Source organism: Schistocerca gregaria, chromosome 3 (genome assembly GCF_023897955.1).
Source record: "Schistocerca gregaria isolate iqSchGreg1 chromosome 3, iqSchGreg1.2, whole genome shotgun sequence".
Taxonomy (NCBI): Eukaryota; Metazoa; Arthropoda; class Insecta; order Orthoptera; family Acrididae; genus Schistocerca; species Schistocerca gregaria.
In genome coordinates this window covers 333,974,654-333,991,410 of record NC_064922.1, presented here as the reverse complement: position 1 = coordinate 333,991,410, position 16,757 = coordinate 333,974,654, and the positions used below count along the sequence as shown (strand labels likewise).

At 42.4% G+C, this 16,757-nt stretch overlaps 1 protein-coding gene across 1 annotated transcript in view; it reads left to right on the top strand.

The window, feature by feature from the left end:
- LOC126355981 (ABC transporter G family member 20) overlaps positions 1–16,757 on the top strand; it is a 382,869-nt gene that overhangs the window by 330,937 nt on the left and 35,175 nt on the right. Inside the window, exons 7-8 of the mRNA XM_050006596.1 lie at positions 8,720–8,887; positions 13,125–13,256. Of these exons, the coding sequence (XP_049862553.1) occupies positions 8,720–8,887; positions 13,125–13,256 (300 nt within the window). The remainder of the gene's footprint in view (positions 1–8,719; positions 8,888–13,124; positions 13,257–16,757) is intronic.

Here is a 16,757-nt window from a genome sequence, read left to right as displayed (position 1 = left end):
AAAAGCAGAAATACCCATTAAAACATTAAAAATCTCAAATTGACAATCGTAAACACTGAATGATCTATCGGAGCCTGTGCATCGGACTTACATTACCTTGATTCTGCTATTACCGTGTTGGAGAGAAATCTATTAAGTGCTGGGCTTCAGCTTCCCTTCTCTTGCCTGTCGCACTTTTCAAATGAATGTGGCTTAGTGTGTCCTCAGAGAATCGGAGCCTCTGCCAGCTTTCAAACTGAAATCTTTATAGCTTCCTGTACAAACTTGAGCACAAGCACGCAAGGTGGCAATCAGCGCTAAGGTCACCGAGGATACGAGAGAGAGACAAACACGACCAGCATTAACTGGAATAACTGCCTAAAAAAGTTCCAGATCTGAGAGATAAACAAAACCGAAGGACGTCTTAAATGGCGCTAAGTGGCTGATTCCTAAACAGCCACTCTGTTACGCAATTACTTTTAAGTTTTTGTGCTTGCCAGTCGCGCTACCAGCCTACTAGCCGTCTTTGCTACTTTATCTTATTATTTCAAACTCCCAGTGGCTTGTACAGAGGCCCGACGATACTAGCTAGAATTATTTCTGGATTTGTCTTCAGTGATAAACCGGATTACGCAGTAATTGTGAATTAGGCTCATGTACACTAGGCCTACCTGCAGGGAACACCACCGCAAAATATATAAAAAAAGTATTCTTTTTACACTGTCTCTGTTAGTTTTAAATTGAGCTCTTTGGCGCTACAGCTCTATTGTGCATTAGCCTCCGGTTCTTCTTCTTTTTGAGACGTTCAAATGGTTCAAATGGCTCTGAGCACTATGGGACCTAACCTCTGAGGTCATCAGTCCCCTAGAACTTAGAACTACTTAAACCTAACTAACCTAATGATATCACACACATCCATACCCTAGGCAGGATTCGAACCTGCGACCGTAGCGGTCGCGCGGTTCCAGACTGCAGCGCCTAGAACCGCTCGGCCACACCGGCCGCCTTCTGAGGTGTTACGGGTTCAGAGGGAGGTGAGGGACGCAATGTCGGAGGAACTTGTGTCTGGTATACTGCTCTCCCAACCATTAACGTTGGTTTGCTGAGTCTAAGCTGCGACTTCAGGCAAAAACCTTAGGCTATACTCAAATCGAACAGAAGGTCGACGTGTAGCGAGTCGCTCAGTGACGAAAGCGGGTGCTCCTAGCTGTTCCAGTCAAATGTCTTTTCATATTACTTGACACGTCGGGGATCTGAAACTACTTTCTAATCTTGCATATCTGACAAACGTAATGAAATGAAGAGTTAGAATCGTTGGATAAGCATTACATATGTCGTTGCTGACAACTGTAGTTCATAGACTGTTGGAAAGAAACAATCACAGAAGCAGGCCGACGTATGAGTGTGTAAAATAGATGACGAAGTGGGATGCAACAATTGTTTCGAAATGAAGGCGGTGGTTGCTGGAAGCGACATGATTAGAGAGGTGCATGAAACCAAACCTAGTGTTCGTGACAGAAACAACAGGAGTTTTGTAAGAAGGAAAAATGTCTCTTAACAATAAAATTTTGGAAGTATCCTAATATCAGAATGAGATTTTCACTCTGCAGTGGAGAGTGCTGATATGAAACTCCCTGGCAGATTGAAACTGTGTGCCGGGCTGAGACTCGAACTCGGGACCTACTGCCCTTCGCGGGCAAGTGCTCTACCATCTGAGCTACCCAAGCACGACTCACGTCCCATCCTCACAACTTTACTTCTGCCAGTACCTCGTCTCCTACTTTATAAACTTTACAGAAGCTCTCCTGCGAACCTTGCAGAACTAGCACTCCTGAAAGAAAGGATATTGCGGAGACATGGCTTAGCCACAGCCTGGAGGATGTTTCCAGAATGAGATTTTCACTCTGCAGCGGAGTGTGCGCTTATATGTGCTCGGGAGTCCCGAGTTCGAATCTCGGTGCGGCACACAGTTTTAATCTGCCAATTACACAGTAGAATACGAGGCAATGTTCTTTAGGATGATAGTACGACACTGTCTGCTCCGTACACGTTTTTGACCAGGTTTTTGAATACGGATACGTAAATGATACGTTTAATTCCTAGCAGAAAGAAAATCGGCGGATATAATCCACCTGGGAGTGGTTATGCATGGCGGGTTCGTACAGTTATATGGTTCGGAAGACGGACTCTGCATCCGGAGAGAGGATGCCTGTGGTCGGTCCCAGGTTCAGCGCCGTTAGTTGGTGCCCGTGTCGATGGTGTGCTGTTTTGCAGCCGGGAGCCTTGTTATTCCACGCGGCAGCCTCCCGGTCACGTCGCAGCAGTTATCGGTTGCCCCTCTCTCATAGTCAGTGGCACGTGGTCCCCGCGCTAATGGCCCCTTGGGCCTTGTCGCCGCTGGGCGCTGAACAGTCGCTCTTCACCTCTTCCTTCGTGGCCTCTGCTTTTAGACCTCGGCCTTCGGAGGACCCTGAAGCTGTCCGTACAGAGACCACGGGGCTCACATAAATGCATAAGTTTTATTAGAACGAAACGAATTTTGTGCGCTTCTCTAAAAATAGTACACGGCTGCGCCAGGTCGTTAGATAATTGTTACTCGATGAGGTAAGAGAGACAATGCTTGACGCAGACTGTCAGCTAACCGTAGAGATAACCACACTCAAGAGCCAAAGAAACGGGTACACCGGTCTAATATCGTTTAGGGCCCCCGCGAGCACACAGAAGTGCCGCAGCACGACGTGGCGTGGACTCGACTATTGTCTGAAGTACAGGGTGTACATTAAGTCCGAGAACACTTTCAATTATCTATTGCACAAGAACTAAACATTGTACAGAAATCATACATAAGTCATTTTGTAGAGAAATACTGATAGCTTTTTTTTTCATGTATATCGCCACAGCATAGTTTGGTAATTTGCCGATAGTCAGCGCTAGTCGCAAACATGGCGAGTCCAAGTGCGGAGTGAGCTTTCTGTGTGTTGGAGTTCGACAAAAAGAAGTGTGCTACAGCTGTTCAACGGATATTTAGAACCAATTACGGTAAGAAGCCACCAACAAGGAAAGCCATTTACCACTGGCACAACAAATTCGTAACGACGGGTTGCTTGTGCCCGGCAAAGAGAAGCGGACGTCCCAGTGTGAGTGAAGTGAATGTGGAGTGCATACGATAGACATTCATAAGGAGGTCAAAGAAATCGGAACGTCGTGCATTCCGTGAACTCGAAATGGCTCCAATGACGTTGTGGAAAGTCCTGAGACAGATGCTGTCTACGAGACCATTCAAATTGGGGCTAGTGCAGAAGCTCAATGTCGACGACAAAGACATGGGCACAAGCAACCTATCGCAACGAATTTGTTGTGCCAGAGGTAAACGGCCGTCCTTGTTGGTGGCATCTTACCGTACTTGGTTCTAAACATCCGCTGAACAGCTGTAGTACACTTGCTTTTGTCGAACTCCAACACACAGAAAGCTCACTCCGCACTTGGACTCGCCATGTTTGCGACTAGCGCTGACTATCGGCAAATTACCAAACTACGCTGTGGAGGTGTACATGATAAAAACTTTCAGGTTTTTTTTCGACATATGTATGATATCTGTACAATGTTTAGTTCTTGTGCAATAAATAAATGAAAATGTTCCTGGACTTTATGTACACCCTGTAGTGCTGGAGGGAAGCGACACCATGAATCCTGCAGGGCTGCCGATAAATCCATAAGAGTACGAGGGGGTGGAGATCTCTTCTGGACAGCACGTTGCAAGGCATCCCAGATATGCTCAATAATGTTCACGTCTGGGGAGTTTGTTGGCCAGCAGAAGTGTTTAAAACTCAGAAGGATGTTGCTGAAGCCACTCTGTAGCAATTCTGGACGTATGGGGTGTCGCAGTGTCCTACCGGAATTCCCCAAGTCCCTCGGAACGCACAATGAACAATGAATGGATGCAGGTGGTCAGACTGGATTCTTACGTACGTGTCACCTGTCAGAAAGTATCTAGACGAGCCAGGAGTCCCATATCACTTCAACATTACAGAGCTTGCAATAGCTTGAACAATCTCCTGCTGACATGAAGGGTCCATGAATTCGAGAGGTTGTCTCCATATCTGTACACGTCCATCCGATCGGTAAAAAGCTTCGCCATCATCAGTCCATTGTCGGTGTTGACGGCTCCAGGAGAGTCCTAAGGCTTTGAGTCGTGCAGTCATCAAGGGTACACGAGTGGTACTTCGGCTTCGAAAGCCCATATAAATGATGGTTCGTTGAATGGTTCGCACGCTGACATTTGTTGATGGCCCAGCACTGAAATCTGCAGCAATTTGCGAAAAGATTGCTCTTCTGCCACGTTGAACGCTTCTCTTCAGTCGTCGTTGGTCTCGTTCTTGCAGAGTCTTTTTCTGGTCGCAGCGATTTCGGAGAGTTGATGTTTTACCGGGTTCCTGTTATTCACGGTACACTAGTTAAATTGTCCTAAGGGAAACTCCCCACTTCATCGCTACCTCGGAGATGCTGTGTCCTATCGCTCATGCGCCGAATATAACACCACGTTCAAACTCACTTAAATTTAGATAACCTGCCATTTTAGCAACTGTTTCCGACCTAACAACTGCGTCACACACTTATTGTCTTATATAGGCGTTGCCGACCGCAGTGCCGTATTTTACCTGTTTCTGTATCTCTGTATTTCCATACGCACGTATGTACTAGTTTCTTTGGCGCTTCACTGTATTATCATCGCAAGAACATACCGACATACAAGGGTTGGACAAGTATATGGAAAACCGCGTAAAAATGCGTGCTTGAGTATAAACGCAGAGAATGCTAAGGCTACAGGTTTTGTTGTTATATTTGACCACGCACGGCACCTGTTCAAAATCGCTCTGAGCACTATGGGACTTAACTGCTGAGGTCATCAGTCCCCTACAACTTAGAATTACTTAAAGCTAACTAACCTAAGGACATCACACACATCCATGCCCGAGGCAGGCTTCGAACCTGCGACCGTAGCGCTAGCGCGGTTCCAGACTGTAGCGCCTAGAACCGCTCGGTCATACCGGCCAGCACGGCACCTGTGTTACGCCCTCAGCACATTGCCAGTCTTGGTCAGAACAGTATTATGCGTATTTGTGAGTGGATTATGGCGTAGCTAAGTGAATTAGAACATTGACAAATTGCTGGTGTTCGTATAGGGAGGGGGGGATTCTCCCGCAAGCAAGTGAGCCGAAGATTTTGGTGTTTGAAGTGGCAGTGTATCGAATACTACACCGCATACAGGCAAAGGGACAAACATTATCCGGTAAGTCACAACGCGGATGAAAATTTGTGTTAAGTGATCGTGACGCACGGTCATTGAAAAGGATTGTGATGAAAAGTAAGAGGACGACAGTTGCAAAAGAACTGCACAACTGAATACCGCTCTCGCGAACCTGTCAGCACCAAAACAACAGCAAGGGAGATCCATACGCAAGGAACTGCAGGGAGAGCTGCAATTTCAGTGCCATTCGTCAGTGATTCAAATGCCCGTAACAGGAAAACGTGGTGTGAAAGTTATAAAACTTAGACGATCGAGTAATGGAAGGAAGTCTTGTGGTCGGATAGGTCTTGTTTCACATTGTTTGCAACTACTAGCCAAGTTTACATCCCAAAAGTGAAAAGTGGTGGAGGTTCGGTGATGATTTGAGTACCCATGTTGTAGTATTCCATAGGTCACACGGCTACACTCTAAGGTCGCATTGCTGCCACGGAATATGTGACCATTTTGGCTGATTAAGATCTATTCCACGGCACAAAGCTTCTTCCTCATTCGTGATCCTGTGTTCCAAAACCATAGGGCCCCAGTTCACACATCTCGTACCATACAGGAGCCCGCCCGTTTAGCCTAGCGGTCCAACGCACGGCTTTCCGGAGTGGGAAGGAGCGCCTGGTCCCCGGCGGAATTTTGTCGAGGTCCGGTGAGCCTCTCCGTCGTTTCTAGGTCCCCGATTAACATACAATCATACAGGACTGGTTTTGTGAGCATGAGGGTGAATTATTATTATACATCCCTGCCCAGAGTCATCAGATCTGAATGTTATTGAGCTTTGTGGTCTACTTGGAAGAGAACAGAGCGTGATCGCTATCCACCTCTATCATAGTTGCCTGAACACGCCACTATTATGCAGGAAATGTGGTATAAGAGTCTCTTGAAAACCATACAGGGCCAGTTTTTATTCATTCTGAAACACTGGATTGCCAACAGTTTTCCTACACCGTATTAGGTATACTAACGTTTACGGTGTTTCCACATTTTTTACTACCCCTTGTAACGTCATGGACACCTAAAGGCTTACCATGCTACAAATGTTAAGCCTGATATCGAAATCATCGGCTATCAAACCAAAGGTGATCGTGTTGATACTCACCGGCAACCAGTAGCATTGCTCGTTGAGCGGGCAGTCCTCCGTAATATACCCTATATCGTCTATTCTTCCACACAAGTTCAGAATAACTCAGTTTCTTCAAAATGTAGCCACGTCTCCCATGTCACTTTCGGATGCGATTGAGTCTCAATCAGTCGCAATGGAACGGATCAGACCATGCAACCTTCGTCGTTAGGTTTTGAATTAGGTGGCTGTTCTGGAGTGGATGTTCATTCCAGCGATCTTCCCATTTATTTGTTACGTCGTATACGTCTGTGACCTGAAGATGACCCATTGTAGCTTGTGTTACTTTACATATAGTTGGAGGATTCTGGAAAGTATTATTTAGAACTGAGTTCTTAAGAATTTGCACGTGCCAGCTTTTATTCTGAGATACAGAGGAGCAGTATTCGATGAAAGAGGTACACACTGAATGAGAGTAATCTGACAGCGCCACTAATGAATATAGCGGCAGCATTCGTACGCTTTGTTGTGTGTTTACATACAGCTTTCACGCATATGGGCACAATATTCAGCAACTGAGTACAAGTTGCAGCATTTCGTAGTAGTTTATTTCTATTTCCTCCCCACATGTTTCTGGCATTTTTCGGATTAGATTTACATTTGAGCCAAGCTTCTTTGCCTGATTTACGCATTGTGGGTGACACCAAGATATTTAAGGACGAATTTATGGACTCATTCAAATAACAAGTGTAACTTCCTGTGTGCCTCTTTATTATGGAGATGGAACAGTGGCCCCTGGTTTACTTGAATCTGCCTGGAGTCCCCGTTTTAAATTCATTTAATATAGTGAGGTCACTTGAGAGTGTGTTCTCACAATGCTTGATCTCTTTCTTCAGACAAATTAATGCCACCTCATCTGCATATTATGTCTGCCAGGACAGCTGAGTTGTCAGCGTCATTGACTCCAACGTGTAGGACGTGGGTTTAATTCATGCTACAGTCAGGGATTTGTTCTTGACAGGAGGGCCAGAACAGTGTGTAGTCAGCCTCGTGATGCCATCTGAGCAGCTGCTTGACCGAGTGATAGCAGCACCAGGCCTGCTAAATCAACAACAGCTGGAAGTGCAATGTGCTCACCCCTATCCCTCCACATCACATGCCCATGACGCCATTGGCTTATGGATTACATGGCAGTCGGTCAGATCCAACTAACCCATCTGTAGTAGAACGGTGCTACTTATCATCTGCAAACTGGAACTCAGAGTTAGTAGCTGGTGTGGTATGGACATAATAATGCAACAGAATGGAAGTCAGAGCTGACCATTTTCAGGGTTTTCCATCTGCTAGCTTTTCTGTTCAGAAAAACTAAAAACGTTCTACCAGAAAGAATGTTGTTGAGTAAACTTGTTAGCTTCTAACATGGAATTACAACAACTGCATTAACATTTATATGTGAGCTTATTCTTGATTTGTGTGGATTTACAGCAAGTTTCCTTACAAGCTTTCAGACTTTACAACTGCAGTACATAAAATTCAGTCTGTTGTCTTGTGTCATTTATGACTTCTCACAACAATCAACTCTGTGAAAATGTTCAATATTGTGTCAGTGTGTTGAATACACTACATTACTCAACAAGATCTATTGCCTACAAACATCTATTTAGTATTAAAGAATTAATTTCTGATACGCTAAGTTTGAAGTCAGGAGGAGAATTGTGAAAAGTAAGAAAACTGGAGAAAAAGGGAAAAAAAAGGGTGGATCTGAATTCTGGTTATATAGAAGAATGCTGAAACATAATTGGACTTAAGAAGTGGAGAATGAAAAGGCTTTGGACAGAGGAGCAAAATGTATTTGGAAATGAAATTGGTAGCCAGAGCTCAAGACATCTACTGAGGTAGTTTGATTATGGTGCTAGCTGCAGATGGGGAAATTGTAAAGGATGTCAGCACTACAATATGTAGCACGGACTACAAGGACTTGATCTATTAGATCCTCTTTCTTCTATTTGACCATTTCATAGGCACCACATTGTCTGTTACTCTGTTCCTCATTGGAGTGCTAGAGCAACAACACATGTAGGAAAGTCCTGTGGCATTCGGAAAATAGCAGAAAAGTACCTAGCAGATTACAGCTTGTGTTAGTCTGTTAGGCATCCTCATGTGGATCAGTTGGCAGAGCATTACCCACAAAGAATGAAGATCTGTTGTTTCAGGCCCAGTCCGACAACCAGTTTTGATCTGTCAGAAGTTTCACTATAGCATATTTCTTTTTAGAGTTAAAAATTCATCGTGGAGATAGCATGCTCCCGTCTCTGCCCCACAATGCAACAAAGTCAGTGTAGGATATTTTCTGCTGGAGTAGTTCTTGATTCGTTGTTGTACAGATCGGGCTGATGAGAAGTGGACACCTGCTAGCAGAGGAGTCTCCACATGTGCTGCTGTCCATGTATGGCTGCCAGTCTTTGGAGGAGGTCTTCCTCAAGCTCAGTCGTCGCCAGGGAAATGGTGCCAATGGCTCTGATAACCTCAACATCTCCAATAACATATCACTGGTGAGTGAAGTAAAACCTATACATTGCTATTGTAGTGAAAATTTTGTGCATTTCACATTATACCTTATCTTATTGGACCTGCATGAGTCTACCAACAGCAAAAGGCCTCCCTCCCCCCTTCCCTGTGTGTGTGTGTGTGTGTGTGTGTGTGTGTGTGTGTGTGGATGTAAAACAGTTAGTCTGTACTTTCAGGCATAGTCCACTTATTGGTACTCAACGATAAGACTGTTTGGTACAGAGAAAAAACAAAACAGCCAAGACACTGATCTGAACTTATACCCCCCTCTCTCTCTCTCTCTCTCTCTCTCTCTCTCTCTCTCTCTCTCTCTCTCTCTCTCTCTCTGTGTGTGTGTGTGTGTGTGTGTGTGTGTGTGTGTGTGTGTGTAGACAGACACAGAATGTGTGACTTGACACACAGAATACTACTTAAACTACTTAATATGAATATGAGTAGAACAAGTGAGGATGGCCTCCACAGAAAACCAAGAGCACAGGACAGGATTATGGAAAGTGGTAGTTATGCTGCCACACTAAAGTCAGGAAACGTCATAATCATGTTAAGGAAACTTGTGGTGAAATATAAACAATTTAGGAGTAAAGGAGATGACACACTTAACAGTAAAAGAATTTAGTTGTCAACAAGCACACAATAAAGATTGACAACTTGCTAGTTTTGGACAAATTAGAGGAAACACACACACACACACACACACACACACACACACACACACACACTCTGTGCAAGTACTATGTGTGTACAGCTGGCACAATGTAGCTACAGTGTGTGTGTGTGTGTGTGTGTGTGTGTGTGTGTGTGTGTGTGTGTGTGTGCATGTGTGTGTGTTTTCTCTAGCTTGTTAAAGGATTTAACCTAAAGGTAACAACTTTCCATTACTTTTTGTGAGCCTATCAATGACTCAGCACTTTTAATATTCTGATGATTGGTCTCCTTTATTCCTAAATTATATATGAGCTTCATAATTATTTGTGTCGCAACATCTTGTAAGCAGTGTTTCATGTTACATAAAATGGGCAAGCAAATGAAATACAGAAAAAGTTTGTGGTCACTTTTCATTGAAGACAAATTGACTGTATTGGTTAGTGTCATCAATATATTGGCCAGATTTTGCTCACAAATACATATTGAGGTGATCTAGGTGTTGTGTTATCACATTATTTTCTGAAGAAAATGTTGCTGGATAGAGTTAAACCTCTCAAAGAGCAGTAGGGTGCAGAATTACAAATGATCCATTACAAATTATTCAGATACCATGAATTAGAACCAATCTTATTTATCTTCATTGTATCATAAGTAAAGGCATCATCAGTCTGACAGTGCTAATGGCATATTATTTTTATGATTTGAAGACCAACACACAACCAGTTATGGAAGGACTTACTGTTAAACACAGCATTCAACTCACAGAATGAAACTGCGAGTGTTCACCTACATCAAGTACAAAAAGAAGTAAAATGCAAGTTGAATTCAAGAATAAAATCTTTGAGCAACCAGGGATCAGGTTCTAAAGTTTAGTCTCACATTAATTCACCAGGCCACCAATCCAAAGAGCTATCAATTGTAGCTTGACATTCAAGATCTACACGACAAGAAACTTTATTGCCACTGGAGGAAAAATAAGATTATGATTTTATTGTGATGAGGAAAAAGTTAATACTGCTGACAATGATTATAATGTTGCAAACAACGGCACTAATGTATTTATTCACAAAATAAATACAACATACTTCATTCTTTACTTTGTGAAAACACTAATGGCATGGCACTGGTTGACTGCTCTGCCATAAACAAATACACTCATTGTTTAGAACCCTCTCAACACTGTCAATATAAGTATACCACATTCCAGCAGACCTCTTTTCATTTACATTACAATCAGATGACAATAACAAAGCTTAAATAGTTACATTAAATACTTCTTTAAAGTTTACAAAGATTTAGTAAAAATGTCTGCTGAATTCTGTTCTCAGTCTACTTAACAAATGTCTGTAAGTCCATTGTGTAATATTCATTCAGAAAATGGCACTGTGTTCAATATACTTTGAATTTTTGCTAACAAAACAATATGTAGCAAAACTAACTGCCTGTGAGTCACCTTTGGATACTTTTATGGACGTACCAGACTTTGCATCAAAAACGTTCAAAATATCTAGAATTAATCTCATGCCAGCACCTCTTGCCATACTGCATATCTCGACCACTTAACCCATTGTTACTGCTATGCTGATTATTTTGCCCACATTGCCAACTGCCATGACGACTTCCTTGATGATGTCCAACACATGTACATAAAACTCTACTTGTTTCTAATCTGCAACAGACCATCTTGAAATGTCCCAGTTTGCCATATTTGTAGTTCACATTGGTTCTCTTTTCAGTATGAAATGCATTGGATTTTATGCCTTCACTTCCATCCTTGTCTTTTAAATGAGTCATTTGAATTTTACTTTTAACATATCTGCCTGATCTTCTTCTTTCAAAATATCCACCAAGTCCTTGATATAGCTCAAAGACTCTGCCAAGGTTCTCAATATATAGTTTAGCTTCTGCTGATCTATCACTTTAGTGCCAGCTAATTTTAATTTATTCACTGTTTTACAAAAATTATGAAGAGTGTTGCCTTGTCACTATCGTCTTTTAACCTCAGTTTGTCCAACTAGTTTCTGCAAACAATTTGCTGTGCTGTCAATTCCTTCAAGTATAATTAATTGAACTTTTCATTTTCTCAAAAACAGTTTCTGTATCACTCACAAACTTCATCTGCTTTTTGGAAATTGCTCTATATATGTAGCTCATTGCAGACAGATTGTTTTCATTTCAAGTACCCACATCTTCAATATTCATTTTTGTTCTCAGGGACACTGTATATAATTTCTTCATTTTCAGACAGTTTTCCATTAGCATTTTCCAGTTCCCATAGCTCGCTCCATCACACAATGTAACCCCAATGTCAGCTCTGTCCAGTTTCACAAAACACACTTTTTCCAATAAAATACAACGTACATCAATATTTAAATTTTTAACTCTCTCACAGTGCAGAATTGACTAACTGTTGCACTGTAAACACATATGCACTCTTCTGAGAACCCTCGTGACACTGTCAATGTAAATTTACCACATTCAAACAGCTAGGAAAACAATGAAACCCAATAAAACATAAAGTGCATTTGGAAGCTTGGCTTATATCTATATCAGCCAAATATTTATTCTACCAACTACTTGTAGAATAAAACTGTTTGTAAAACAAATGCCATTCCTGTTATAGACAACTATAACACTCAACAGACTTTCTTACTTGCTATATTAATATGACAAGTTATGAATATCCTTTCAGACAATGTGTTAAGGAACATGAAATGAAATAGTATTACATAATAGTTACATTAATAACAATTTAATCCGTGAATTGTGCAATGAATAAATAAGAAAATGTTTATATGAATACATAAATATATTATTGATATGAATATAATAGAGGGAAACATTCCATGTGGGAAAAATATATCTAAAAACAAAGATGATGTGACTTAACAAACAAAAGCGCTGGCAGGTCGATAGACACACAAACATACACACAAAATTCAAGCTTTTGTAACCAGCGGTTGCTGCTTCAAGAATTTCCTGAAGAAGCAACCGTTGGTTGCAAAAGCTTTAATTTTGTGTGTGTGTTTGTGTGTCTATCGACCTGCCAGCGCTTTTGTTTGTTAAGTCACATCATCTATGTTTATAGATATAAATATATTATTGTACATATGAAAGAACAGACACCACACTTTCGTATAACTGATTCACCTTGATGGGCAATGGATCCATCTTCTTCAGCACAGATGCATAAGTATGTCTGACCTCCTGCAGGAATTTCAGAGAAGGGAGTATGCAGGAAATGGACAGGGACTGGGGATAGACCACACTTGATGGAATGTAGATTGGCTATGAGGCTGGCCAAAATAGTCCATGCAGTTGCAATAACAATGAGTTCCAGATGACACACTGTTTAACACACCGACCTAGTAAGCAGGAGATCTTGGGCTCAATCCTCTTCCAGTACACATTTTCACTCATTGTCACTGATTTTGCTCAATGTTCCAATGCAGCTGACATCAGTAATCCCTTTCCTTTCTTTCTCCTCACCTCCACCTTCAATTTACATACAATATGTATATGTTTCTTATTTATTACATCTGATTTAAAAGAGTAATCCTACTGGTTAAATTGCAGGCATCTCTTCACTGGGGAAAGAAAGATGGACCAGTGTATGTGACAGAAGAAAGTGGAGTTGTTGGACTGAACTTCCACCAGTCAAAAGAAGTACTCATTCAAGATACAAGCAATGGTGTTGGATACCATGAGGTGAGAAAATATATGTATGATGATTTAACATTTGTAGGCAATACCTTCTTTTGTAAACTAAATACATTCTTCCCAGTTGTAAACAGCTTTCATGCTACCTTATAATGAGCTGACATGGTGAACAAATAGTATCCAAAAATATTTTGCCTAATGCTGTACATAGTTTATAAACAAATACAAATTCAGACATGATTTTTACTCTTGGTGTAACATTTTCAGTGTTGATTTTATCCACTGAACTAAGAATGTGTTTTGGCCTTAAATTTGAATCCAATCAGTTGTATTTCTTAATCAACCTCCTAAACTTAGAGATCAAAATTATATAGGCGACAAAGGATATTAAAATGAGTATTTGGGGAACCCATGGCCAGAAATGAATATTTCAGGCAGCACCGGTGATGAATGAGCAATTGTGTGATACATGTGTTCATAAATTGCTGCAACATTGAAAGGCCCTACCCTGGAAAACAATAATTGATTATCTATGATGTGCCCAGGTTGGAGCTTTTCTTCTGCTATTATGTGAACTTTTTGGTTTATGAAACTGAAGAGGAACTTGTTGGTAGGATCCTAGTAGTCTTTCTATTTGTACAACAAACAACATGGGTATTTGTCAGGATGAGGGGAAAAATTTAAGTGCTATTGCAATGGATGCATCATCTTGAACTGTTACTATGAATGTAAGTTGTTGGAATATGGCATAACTTGTTTATGTCAGTATAAAAAACTAAATAACAACAATGTGAGAAGCTGAGTTACAGATAGGCACAACAAAATGACTCTCAAACAAAGCTTTTGACCAAACAGGCCTTCACCAGAATTAGATAAAATACACACACACACACACACACACACACACACACACACACACACACACACACACAACCAAATGCAGTTTACACACACATTACCACAGTCTCTGGCTGCCAAGGTCAGACTCTGGTCTTGGAAGACAGGGACTGTGGTCATATGTATGTGAGATGCATTTGTGTTTGCATGTGTGTGTGTGTGTGTGTGTGTGTGTGTGTGTGTGTGTGTGTGTGTTTGTCTAATTATGATGAAGGCCTGTTTGGCCGAAAGCATTGTTTGACAGTCTTTTTGTTATGCCTATCTGCAACTCAGCATCTCCGCTATATGCTGGGTTGCAGCTATCATTTCCATAATATTGTCATTATTCCATCCTGTATTTTCCATTGTTTAGCAATATAGGAAGAATAGAGTGCTACTCACTGCACAGAGAAGGTGTTTAGTCACAGACAGGCATGAAGAAAAAGACTGCTAAAATATTAAGCTTTCAGTCAAGACATTCTCCAAAAACAGAAAACACAAACACATTCACACAAGCACAGCTCACCCACACATGGTCACTGTGGCTCAACTGTGACTGCATCTGACATCAGCCAGCAATCTGGTGGGGTGGATGCTTGGGGGTAAGTTGGTGGCATGAGGTAAGGAAAGGAAGGGATAGTACAGTAGGACTGGGGGAAGATGCTCTGATGACCGTGTGAACAAGCAGGAATGTGGTGGGCACAGAACATGGCTGCTAGGTGCTGAGTTGGGAGGCTATGCTGGGAGAGGGGTGGGGGTGGGGGTGGGGGGGGGGGGAGGAAGCAGGAATGTGATCTATGAACTAAACTGCAACCACTGTGCTGCTTTTTATGTGAGCATGATGACTAGTTAGCTGTCTGTTTGCAAGAATGGTCACAAGTAACCTTTGGCCAAGAGAAAATTCTACCTAGCACAATATGTTTCTCTTTACTGACTGCTTCACAGCCTGCACCATCTGGATTCCTACCAACATCGGTTGCACAACAGCATATCCCTAGTCATCCCAGCCTCCACCTTCCCTAGTCCCTGTCCTCCACATACCCATCTCCTTCCCTGCTCCCACACCAGCAATACACACAGCTTCTATCTTACCAATTCAGCTACTAGTCTTTTCCCCTCCCTACTCTCCCTTGTCCCTCCCCCTTCCTTTGCCTACAGAAGCACAGTCTCCCAACACTGCATCTAGAGACACTGTTCTGCCCCCACCGTATTTCTGCATACTTTCACAGGTTGCACAGCATCTTCCCCCACACGTAACCTTCTATGTAAAATGTAAACTTTCACGGCCGGAACTGTCATGATTAATAAAATTCTTTTCCGGGCTATTATGCCGTGGTCTGATGGATTTCGCATTGTAAACCAACGTTTCGTCCCCATCTGCGGAGGACATCTTCAAGGGGGTTCGTGGCTTCTGTTAACCTCCGAAACACACACTGTCTCACTACTGACTGCAGCAAATTTTTGTTTTCGCGTGCTCCCACACATAGGCGTGACGTCACATGTTTTGAATACGCGAGCGCAATTGGCCGTTGTCGGTTGCCGCCGTCCGCTGTTGCTATCATCCCATGGCGGAAGACTGGTACACATCTTCTTCAGCACCGGCATCCAGATGTCATTCAATTTCACGCCCTCCTCCTTCCTATTAAAATTCCTGGGGTGTTTCATAATCTCTATAGCCTCTCTGTAAAGCCATTCATGATATCCGCTTGTGGCTGCTAGTACTTGAGTTCTATCAAAATAAATGTGGTGGTCTCCTGACTGCAAAGCGTGTTCCGCAACAGCTGATCTATCAATCTCTCCCCTTCTACAATTGCCCTTGTGCTCTTCTAGTCGTTTTTTGACTGTTCTTTTTGTGGTACCCACATATACCTCCCCACAACTACACGGGATCCTGTAAATTCCTGCTTTTTCCAGCGGTTTACGAGCATCCTTAGCCAATCTCAGGTGTTCTTGTATCTTCCGGGTAGGTTTGTAAATCACCGCGATATTCCATTTTTTCAATATTTTCCCTATGCCGTCAGTGACGTCCTTAATAAAAGGCAGGAAAACTTTCGATTTTGCAAGCGCTTGTGCATTGCTATGATTTTCACGCGGCGGTCTTAACGCTCTTTTTATCTCAGCATCCGAGTAACCATTCCTGAGTAATGCATCAGTGAGGTGTTCCAGTTCCGTATCCAGTAGCCCAGGTTCACAGATGTTCCTCGCTCTATCCGCCAACATTTTTATTATGCCTCGCTTTTGTTGTGGGTGGTGGTTCGAATCCCGGTGTAGATAACGATCCGTGTGCGTGGGTTTCCGGTAAACTGTATGGCCTAAGCTACCATCCTGTTTCTTGTAAACTAGCACATCCAGAAAATTTAGTCTCCCTTCTGCCTCCTCCTCCATGGTAAACTGAATCTTCGGATTAATGCCGTTTAGATGTTTGTGAAAACGGCCTAGTTCCTCTCTGCCATACCTCCACAACACAAACGTATCATCTACGTAGCGGAACAAGATATTCGGTTTTTTGTTGGCAGTTTCTAGAGCCTGCGCCTCGAATTTTTCCATGAAAAAGTTAGCTATAACCGGGCTTAAGGGGCTCCCCATTGCCACGCCATCAGTCTGTTCGTAGAACTCATCGTTCCATTTGAAATATGTGGTCGTAAGGCAATATTTAAATAGTTCTGCAATGTC